Source organism: Paramormyrops kingsleyae, chromosome 24 (genome assembly GCF_048594095.1).
Source record: "Paramormyrops kingsleyae isolate MSU_618 chromosome 24, PKINGS_0.4, whole genome shotgun sequence".
NCBI lineage: Eukaryota > Metazoa > Chordata > Actinopteri > Osteoglossiformes > Mormyridae > Paramormyrops > Paramormyrops kingsleyae.
In genome coordinates, this window is record NC_132820.1 from 13575394 (window position 1) to 13586298 (window position 10905).

The 10905-nt window shown below is 46.0% G+C and overlaps 1 protein-coding gene across 4 annotated transcripts; it reads left to right on the forward strand.

Moving 5' to 3' along the window:
* Positions 1-607: 607 nt before the first annotated feature.
* Positions 608-8345, forward strand: LOC111850615 (sex hormone-binding globulin-like). Of its 4 annotated transcripts, none has more exons than XM_023824672.2 (9): positions 608-849; positions 3305-3467; positions 4514-4611; positions 5340-5529; positions 5695-5862; positions 6046-6205; positions 6659-6819; positions 7352-7559; positions 7962-8345. In XM_023824672.2, the coding sequence occupies exons 2-9, from the start codon at positions 3369-3371 to the stop codon at positions 8117-8119; spliced, it is 1242 nt and encodes a 413-aa protein (XP_023680440.2). In that variant the 5' UTR covers positions 608-849; positions 3305-3368; the 3' UTR covers positions 8120-8345. The 4 variants fall into 4 exon arrangements, with proteins under 4 accessions (XP_023680440.2, XP_023680439.2, XP_023680438.2 ...); XM_023824671.2 differs by lacking the exon at positions 608-849 and adding an exon at positions 2754-3198; XM_023824670.2 differs by lacking the exon at positions 608-849 and adding an exon at positions 2755-2834.
* Positions 8346-10905: the final 2560 nt, after the last annotated feature.

Below are 10905 nucleotides of genomic sequence, written 5' to 3' on the forward strand. Positions count from 1 at the left end.
GGAGGACCTCCAATGTTCTTCACCATTGTGGTTTCAGAAAGGTTGGCATGTCAGTGTCTGCGTGCCCAGGGGGGGAGGGGGGGTCGCTTGATTTCCCAACCGCACAGACGATGAGGGGGGTCATCTCGATCTCATCGTTTAGAGTGACATTCAGAAAACAGCAAAGGCTCATTATCCCCTGGTGTCACACTGAAGAAAAGCCCTTCTTACCCAGAATTACATCTGCATTCAGACAATTAACGAGGCAAGTGATCTAATCTAATTTAACTAAATCACTTTGGATAAAAGAGACTGATACCAATTATGCAAACAAGCACAGAGCCTCACTAATCAGGTGTAGTGAGAGGTCACTTCTAGCTGATTTCATAATTTTTTTTATTGACGTACAGTAGCAGGTGATTATATCCAAAGCAACGTTTTTTTTTTTTTTTTAAAAAAAGTGTACGATCACTTTGCCAACCATGGGATTTTAACCAGCAGCCACAAACATAGTGTCACAAGCTGTTAAGACACACATCTTTAAGAATGTCACCAGCACAGCAAAAAGAAACTGTGAATGAACCAAAGAAAAGAGACACAAACCCAAACAAACGTGCACAAACACACACGCACACAGCCGTTAGCCACACCCTCCTCTCGGCTCCCGACACATTTCAGTTTCTCGTCGAGTCCCGCGTTGGAGACGCCTCGGTGTTTCACACCAGCTGCAGACGCGAAAGCGGGCACGCGCCCTGCCCAGCGTAAGACATGCTCAGCGTGAAAGGGGCTCGACTCGTACCTACAAGCGCCAAGCACAAGTACTGATTCCCACACGGTGAGATCCTCCGCAGGATCATCGAGAGGAACCAGGTAGCGGAGAACGACCGCGGTTGTGGTTAACGATTGTACCGCATGAGGGACGGAAAACTGAGAAAAGGAATAGAAAGCGAGGATAATGAGGAACACAGACTGCACATCGCGAGGTGTCGGCGCATACCGTTTGCTACAATCCCTGCAAATTATTTCAGAAATTAATTTAATCACAGCCCGAGCTTCTTTTATGACAGGGTGACGTGTAGACGTATGTCGGCATCACATTCTCATCGCAAGCAGACCGTTATAAGTCTGTAAGCTCTGCTGAGCCGGCCCTGTCTCCAAATCACCCTGAAAACAACCTTTGGCTAAATTTCTCTAGCTTATATATGGGGAAAAGGCTCCATCAAGAAAAGCACGGTGTTCATACAGTGTATACTCCTGAACAAGGTGTGGCTGTGCCCCCCCCCCTAGGGGTGGGAGGGAGTCAGGTAACAAAGTTTCACAGTCACTAATTCAGAGCATTAGTAGTTTCACCCGTCAACTGCTTCCCCTTTATGTCCTTATATGGGTGCTTTCCTGTTCCTTCTGTGATGCATTAAGGTGTTCCCAGCTATCTCCTTACCAGTATACAGACAGTCCCAGGAGCAACTGAGTAGGGCCTTGTTCAAGGGCCCAGCAATGAAATCACTCTACTGACCCTGAGATTTGAATCCACCCTGACTTTCCAATCACAGACACAGCACGTTACCCCACTGAGTCACACAGCGCCCCCCATCTCACAAGAGGTTGCACTACATGCCCCGTTTCAGCTGTCCAGTATGTCTTGGCACTGAAGGTGCTTCTACACAGCATTGGGTAACACTTTATAATAGTTCCGTAGTTAACAGGTAAATATACAGGAAGTAAGCAGCAACAAAGGAGTAGTGCTTCATTAACACCTAAATTGGTACTATTAACTACTAAGGAGTTATGCTTAATTACTCAATAGGTAATAGTGAACTAATTATTATAGTAGTTCGCTATTACTTCATTAGGAACTATTGAGTATTGCTGGTCTCTGGGAATTATGTACTAACTTTGGATTATTTCTAATAACTACTAGTTCATTACTCATCAAATGAACAGTGGGTTTTTTTGGACTAACAAGAACTTACAGGCTACTGTTCTCAATGGTTTTTGTCATTTTTTTTCCTTTTGGAATAACAGGCTTGTTTCTTCCTATTTGTTTGTATGACATACAACTTATTCTACAAAATATTACTGCCTAAAATATGTATACAGTGCCTACATTTTAATTATTTACCTCACTTCAGTCCGTGTGCCAGTGCTCTTCAAACTGTGCTTTGAAGTCCAACTGAAGGGATGGTCAATCAGAGACTCGTGTTTTGCCACATGATGTGCTCCACCACATATTGTTGATATTTTCTAAACATTAAGAAATTAATGTATGCATTTTAAATAAGCAATGAAGTCTTACTAATCTATTGAACAATCATATCCATTACAAAGTCACGTAACGTGGACCAGCGTCTGTATATGCCAGCCTGTGGAGATGGTGTGGAGGTAAATTTGCAAGCATTACCACAGAAAACATCAGACAGAGTAGCTCTGCGGAGGAAACCAAACTCATAACAAGTTATTTTAGGCTGAATCACTATATCTGTTGCCATGGGTTAGTCGGGTGGGTAGCCTGAATGCTGTTGCTAAGCAAATAAAAAACATCAAACACTTGACTCACGCAACCACCAGCCCAGCAAATATCCAAGATCAGCTTGTACAATCAGATTGTAACTAGAGGAGGTGGGACCAAAACATCTGATTGGTTGGTCCTCCTCTAGTTGCTTGGACACACCTCCTCTACAATCTGATTAGTTATCTTTCTGAACCAATCATTTTTATTTCTGCCCTCAGTACAATTTTTGTGTAAGTAAAACTCCCACAAACCCTTTGGACACCATAAACTGCAGGGCAAAGATGGAGATTGGAAGAAAAAGGGGTTTCACAGGAGAATCAATGAAGGTCACCCTCCAGAAAACAAGGTACAGCTCCACCAGTCAGCCGGAGCTATCGGGGCCTGAACCACAGCCAGGTTCAGGCTAAAATCCACCCCCCTCTGGACAGCGACCCTGCAAACAGTCAGCGACTCCTCACTTGGCACTAGTACCGCTCCGCATACGAGGACCAATGGGGATGACTCTTTGTCAGGCTGATTGGAACCTGCTTTGCTGATTGGTGTTTGTAAAAACACTTTAAAAGTGATCATCTAAAGTCGACTGTGACACTCCTAGAGGGGGAAAGGGCAACGTCAGCGGTCGGCTCCATGCTCGTGCTGCTGCTGTTGACAGACACCCTGTAACACCGCTGCAATCTTTCTGTATTTTGGAGAAAAGGCAAGGGTCAGAGGTAGGAGTTCGGAGCTGGGCCTCAGTGCTCTCAGCTTGGGGTAGCAAAAACGCACACCCAGAGAGGGAGTCATGCCGATCCATTGTTTTTTTAACCGTATGCACAGGAAGATCTCCAGAGAACTGAAAGGGATCCTGCAGCGTGAGGACAGCAGCAGAACATCTCCACCGATGGCTCTTAAAGTGGCTCTGCTAGGCTGCGTGGGTGTCGTCTGGCTGCTGAGGTTGGGGGTGCAGGGGGCAGATGCTGGAGATGGACGCAAAGGAATGGTGAGTTACCCCGCATAGACTGACCGAACCCGACTCCAGTAATATCCAGTGATACGAATTAAATTTTCAACTGAGCGAAAGTCCACTGTGATGGAATAGCTGGAAATGATCGGTACGCGTTAAAAGCCAGGCGGTGTCACTTTGCCTACTGTGCTCTCTTATGACACCGCTGCTTGACTGGGACACAGGTCAGGCGTTACAGTGGGCAGAAGGTCTTCACAGAGCATGATGAAATATGGCAGGAAACCATAACCCACAGCGGGGGCCAGCTTAAAGGGAATTAAGTTCAGCTTGGTCGGGCTACAGTGCAGCAATCATGTCATCCACCCGCTGACTGAGCTAACACCATAGATGGAGCAACATTTAGCGGCAAAGAGCTTCTCTCGTCAGGTCCTCCTCATGATGATGCCAGTAGGAAGTCCAAATTGCTTCAGAGAGGAAGGGAAGGAGATGCCAAATCCTGCTAATATCACTAAAGCTGTTGTAACACTATTTTTAGCGTTAATGCTAATGCTGTCGCTAACGCTATCGCTAACGCTATCGCTAACGCTATCGCTAACGCTATCGCTAATGCTGTTCTTAAAGCTATCGCTAATGTTAATACTGCGGCTAATACTGTTGTTGACGCTATCGCTAATGCTACTGTTAACACAGCATTGGCCTCTTGAGTGGGGAATAGCCTGCTTTAACATGCAAAGCAGTGGGCGTCTGTTAGAGAGCCGCTATGTTTATGGCCTGAAGGTTTCAGACTTTGCACCCCCCGGGAGGGTCGGAGGGTCGTTCCGTAAACAGCAAATGTTTGCATTTGGTTTGTCCTCCAGCTACATGGTGTTACATCCGCTCGCCATAGCCGTGCTGCCATGTAGGTACAGCGAGCCTTAAAAACGCCCATGGCGGATGGATAAAAAGGGCATTTGTGCAAAAGTTTGCATCCGTGTGCGTGCGCATGCACTGAGAGGCAGGTGGGGATTTGGTCACATTCCCGTGCTCCGGCATTTGGATCTGACCCCATGGGCTTTCGGTCTCTGCCTCTGTGTGATGGGCAGGAGCCGGTGCCTGGAGAGAGACTGATTCACCTGGGAGGGAGATGTGGCTCCTTGTGTCCCCTCATACACACCAATGTCAACCTTACCGGCGCTGGCAGGTAAGCCTCAGCCCGTCCTACACTCATCTTGTGGAGGGGGGGGTACAATGAAAAGGGGTAGAATCCTGAAGGCTGTCACTGCATCTTTCTATCAAGCGTACAAAATTTTTAAAAAAGCGTATTTTCTCAATGGGCGGCGCGGTGGCACAGTGGTTTGCGCTGTTGCCTCACAGCAGGAAGGTCTTGGGGTCGGTCCCCGGGTCGGGCGCAGGACCTTTCTGTGTGGAGTTCATGCTCTCCCCGTGTTCGTGTGGGTTTCCGCCGGTTTCCTCTGGTTTCCTCCCACCATGCAAAAGTGTGCAGGATAGGTAGATTGGTGACTCTAAGTTGGCCCCGTAATTGTGTGTGTGTGTGTGTGTGCGCCCTACAGTGTGTTGGCCCAGGGTTGGTTCCCGCCTGCGCCCCTTGTTCCCAGGATAGGCTCTGGTCCCCCCTGTGACCCCAGTTGGGATTACGCAGCTACGGTGATGGATGGATAGATATTTCCTGAAACTGTACAATAATTATGGCTGCTACTCATGTATATTCATGCAATTCTTGAAACTACTAAAATCATAGTTGCATCACATACATGCATTTGGGGAAACTGGGCATACAATTGACAGCACTCACGGCCAATGAAAACGGGGGGACACTTGAAGAGATGTCACATGGTGGAACTACTGGAATATTCCATCCAATGGCAGCTAGCTCTCCGCTCCTGATCTTTGTTCACGTTATTTTTTTAGTGCCAGGTCCATTTTTGAGTTCAGAACCCTGGACCCCGAGGGGCTGGTATTTTACGGGGACACACAAGGGGGCGCCGACTGGTTTGTGCTGGTGCTACGAGGGGGCGTGCCCGAAATGCAGATCAAGAAGGCGGACATCCTGAGCATGGTGTCAGGGGGCCCCAGGTTAAACGACGGAAAGTGGCATCAGGTAGGGTCTGGGGGCCATCGAGACACATAACTGATTCTGTCCTCCTTCCTCTCTGTCTTCTCCTCTTCTCATTTTCCTGGGTCCAAACTACAAACCAGTTCTCAGCTAACCAACTAACTAACTCAGCTGTTATAGCTCAAAATGGCCACTTTTGCCACTGAACAGCTGGAGGTTCGCAGTGAGGGGAAGATTGTGGTTCTGGAGGTGGACCAGCAGGTGGCGCTGATGGTAGGGTTGGACTCCCCAATGACCAGGGTGCAAGGCGACATGACGGGGCAGATACGCATTTCCCTGGGCATGATGCTGAGGCAAGAGAAAGAGCTTTTTGAACCGGTCAGTCACACTCGCCCTTTGCTGTCACATGTCACTACGACTGCCAATCAGATCGTCCGGCTGTAGATGGGGCCTCAGTGGTTATGTCCACTTTGTGGATTCAGGAAGGATTTTTGCAGATCCCTGCATTCTGCTGTATGCTGATCTCTCTCATGCTCTTTCTGGATCTTTCCATGGCCCCAGCTGGTGCTGGCGATGGATGGTTGCATTCGACGGGGTATCTGGCTGAACCTCAGTGATCCGTGGGTGGCGGACCTTGACCCAAATGCTTACTCCTGTTTTCCCGACATCCAGCCAGGAAGCTACTTTTCGGGTGAAGGCTTGGTGGTGTTCAACACCTCTGGTGAGACACACTTCAGTTTAAATCCCACAAACTGCAGTAAAATGCAGCCCATGATTACTCTGACTTAGAAGCAGGTGGAGAGTAAAATGCTATCGGTAAAATTATTGGTAAATTATTACTGGTAAAATTACATATCTGCAAGGGAAATGTGGCTTGTAGAACTTCAAGCAGAACAACTTTGGAGAACAAAGAAGTGCTTCTCAACCTGATCTTCAGCGACCATGTTTTAGCTCCCTGCTAAACAATCCACATTTTTGCTCCCTCCCGGCTGAGGGGGAGCAAAAACATGGATTGTCTGGGGGTCCCCATTTAAAGAATGCAGTGTGACCATTTAATCCTGACTTGTTAGTCCTTACACAAAGACTAAGTTCCTCCGTAACGTTCGGCTGCTAAAATGTGTTTGCCCAGCCTTGCCCTGGTCCATCAATCCATCCTTTCCTCCCTCCTCCCCAGACTCCCTCTCTCTTCCTCCACTCCCATTCCCATCACAGAGCAGGGACAACATAATTGTAGAATTGGAAGGACACGTGGAGGATTGGACTGGGTCTTTCCTGAACATCCAAACCCAAAACCACGAGTCCCTGATCATCGCTACTGTCAGAAATCAGACAAAGGTACATATAGATTCAAACACTCACCCATCCACACACACACACACACACACACACACACAGAGTCTTTACATTATCTTATGCTAGTGTTTCTTAACCCAGTCCTCAGGAACCTCCAGACTGTCCACATTTTCTTCTTACCTCTGGGGAAACATCAGTCATATTGGTTTAGTATTTGGTTGCACCTTTGTTGGCATATCACAGACCACAGAATTCCCTCATGATCCACCATGGCAACACATTGCTACAACTCCTCATTTAATCTACAATGTAGATCACCTGGGTACATTATACTTATAACACATCTCAAAACAATACAATGCCAGTCAGACAATAGCGTTTCCACTTTGAACCAGCAGGGGCGCCATAATGTTCAAGCTCTACAGTAAAAGTGATGTTTCTGGGTCTGATGAATTATGTTGTCCTTACACCCATGTTTTGAAATATTAAACTTGCGGTTACTTAGTAACTGAGTAAGTGGAGATTCTCGTAGAAAATGACGTCCATCATAGTATGAATTCTGCTCCTCTTACAGCAACTGGAAATAAATGTGGACACACTGACTCACATTATGCCGCTGGTCCCGGGTGAGAATTCTCTGACCCTGAACCTCTCAAGGCACCAGATCAAGGTCCACTACGGAACCACAGATTTCACAATAAAACAAACACCCCCGGGCGATCCACGGGATTGGCTGGCGGAGTGGGACAAAGGATTGTTCCTGGCTTTCGGGGGGGTGATGGGTAAGAACTCACTGAGGTCATTTAGTCACTTATTAATCTTTAATAATTAGCTGGGGTCTCATAATAACCCTTAGGGATACATCGGGACCTCCTCACCAGTTAATTCTGAGTCTGGATACATATAGCGAACTGAGTGGCTGCAGAGACCTCAGCGGCCATTAGGGGGCGCCCCTATCCGATCAGCCTGTCTGATGACTGATGACAGCTAGGTTAATCAAATGTTGCTTAGGGTCCTGAAATGAGAAATGAGTTGAGGTGGCTCTGAGGATACATGTGGTCTCATTAGATCAGTGCCATATTTGGTGGGGGGGGGGGGTTAGTATGCATCGATTAACAGGCTTAAGGAAGAGTATGTGTACAGGATGGCTGCATTTTTACAGAATTACTGACTATCGCCTCTAGGTGGCTCCCTCCACAGCGGCTCCCTCCACAGCGGCTCTGACTACTTACACGGCTGTATAGGCAAGATTAAAGTCCAGAACCAGGAAGTGGATCTGGACCGGGCCCTGTACAAACACGCCTCCGTCACATCCCACAGCTGCCCCGTCTCCCCGCTCTGACGCGTGCCCACCCACAGAGGGGCGGCCTCCGGGTCAAACACAAAGGCAATAAGTTCATCTTTTCCAAACTAAATAAAAAAAAATTAAGGAATAAAGAAGACAATATTTCTCAGCTTGATACTGAACATCTCAAAAGTGTACTAAAAAAAGTTCTGAAATGATTTACCTTAATAATAAACAATAGTCATATTAGACCAAATATATATTTGTAGAAATAATAAACCAAATAAAGTTCATACTTTTTTAAATTGTCAAAAGTCTCTCTTCACTTCCATTATGCCTAAGCGACTAACTTGGGGCGCAATGAATTATGGGATTGTTCTCATTTGGTGAGGATATCTTTGATATTTGGTGGGGGGGGCAAGAACAATGTCCGGGGATTTTTACCGTCCTCTGTGCTTCTGTTCTTGAGTTTTGGACCTGGTCTTCAGAAACGGAAGAACAAAAGCTCAGTCAAGCACGCATACTGAATAACACACATAGTTTGCATAAGCCTGTGGAAGATGGATGGTAATAACTAGTTGAGCAGAAAGACTCACCGTCACAGAGTACTCAACTGTGTGTAATGGATTTGTTTTGTGAGTAAAGTCCCCAACACATTTTTATAAATTATACGATCAAATATCTTAGTTTCATCAGAATATAAAAAGTGTTATATTTGCTGTTTGATATGGTATTGAGCTTTCTGACAGATTTTTTTGACATTGACAAACCCCGTGCTTAAAAAACATTACGACACATGTAATGTCATACCTCCTGTTGTACAAAAACCACCCATTTCAGCAGAGGGGGCCCTAGGCAAACACTCCATGGGCGCCTCCAACTCCACCTCCCCCTTCATGGTAAAGTTTATGACCAGTGTAAATTCATAATATCAACAAAGACAATTTAATAAACACAAGACCGTTACTTTCACTTTTGTGAAAAATGTAATACACAAATAAAGCCGATTTGTCATTGCAATTTACCCTGTAATCGGCCGCCCTCGGAGGCCCCCCTCCCACCTCGGGGCCCCAGGCCAGTGCCTGCCCTGCCTGTCCTCTCGCTGCACTTCTGGTTGTCGGAGAATGTCTGGTTGACATTCTCATGGCATTTCCATACCAGCCATGAGGGGGCGCCATGGAACAGTTGCCCGCAGTTATCAACAGTATCTCTGAAATGGGTTGCCTGTCCTGTCGCTGTTCCTCTGCATTCCAGCATGACAAAACTACAAAGCAGTGTTCTTCAAATTATGATCAGATGCTTGTATCGAGGGATGCCAAAGTCACATGATCAAATGACACTCGCTGGAACCTTTGCAATGCTGCAGTGCTTGTTCAACCAAAGGGACCCAGTGGACACTGCCCTGGTAAGTTTAAAAATTAATGTTACCCCACTGAAATCTGAAGAGTATCACTCAATAAGAGGTTATAGATGTGCTCAATGCTTTCCAGCTGGCCATAAAAGAAATAAAACAGCATTTTCCAAAATTAAGAAACACGGTCAAAGAAAAACCGTGAAACTCCTCTCTCCTGAAAGCCACTATACCTCTCTCCCTCCCCTCCCCGACCGTATCAGTGCGTAAACCTCTTAAAGCGACAGACATCCCTTTAAGCTCAAAGTCAATCGACTTTTGACTATTTAAAAATATTTGTATACTGTACATTTATTAATGATAACTAATATAACGTTTGCCGTATTCAGTACTCCAAAAAAGTTACTGTAAAGGAAGTAAAGCATAGTACAGAACCAAATGTTTTTTTTATCCATTTTTCACTCTGTCCACCTTTATTCTCTACAATCTTATCAGGACTAGGTATAAATAAGTCAATTCCTGGTGTGAACTTTTCAAGATGCATTCTGGAGCTCAGCATCTGGGACGTTAATTACCGTGTAATAGCTTTGGCCCTGGGAGTTTCAAATTTCCACTCACAAACTTAATTAAATATTAAGAATTAAACAATTGTATTTGTGTTCAGAACAATTATAACAGCAGTAATTTTTTAGACAAAATCTCTGTTACCCATATCGTGTTCAGCCCACATTTACCCCACATGGGTTTGCCCAGATCCTGCCCATATGGCCCATGTCTTTCCCATATGGGAAATACTACCTGGGAAGTGCGATTAAATATATGCAGTTAGGAGCCATTTAGCTCCTACACAGTGCTACAGCCAGGGGCGCTGCTAGAGATTTTGGGCCCCATGAAAGCATATCATATTAGGCCCCCCAGTCCAAACCAATCCAGTTATTTTCCTAATTTTTTAGGGCCCCTGTCACTCAGGGGCCCTTGGAATCGTCCTAGCTTTCCTCCCCCTTACGGCACCCCTAGCTACAGCCTTTATGTAAAATAGTGTATTATTCGAAAGGACTGGCAGTTCAGCACTAGTTAATGTTTATTATATTTTGCAGAGAATCTGTGGGGCTATTAGACAGCCATGTGGAGGAAACCAGGCAGGTTAGAAATGCCACAGCTGATGCAACTGTTGAGGTTCAGTGCTACCTCAATGACCAAATTATCCACTTCAGTACTGTCCGTCCTACTCCTTACAATGTAGCACTGCAGTTTTGATGCAGTCCAGCATCGTCAGTGCCATGTGAACATATTTTTTCAAAGGCTGGGGAGGTTGTTTGTAAGAAAAGGAACAGACTGAACCCCAAGACTGTGGAACAAATACTCTTCTTGAATAAAAATCTTTAACTAGCCCCCCCTCCCATGTACGACTGCCTGCCTTGCCTGTCCAGCCCCTACGCCTCTCCTCTTATACAAAGGGTGGGTTCATGAGTATATGTGCTGACATATCCCA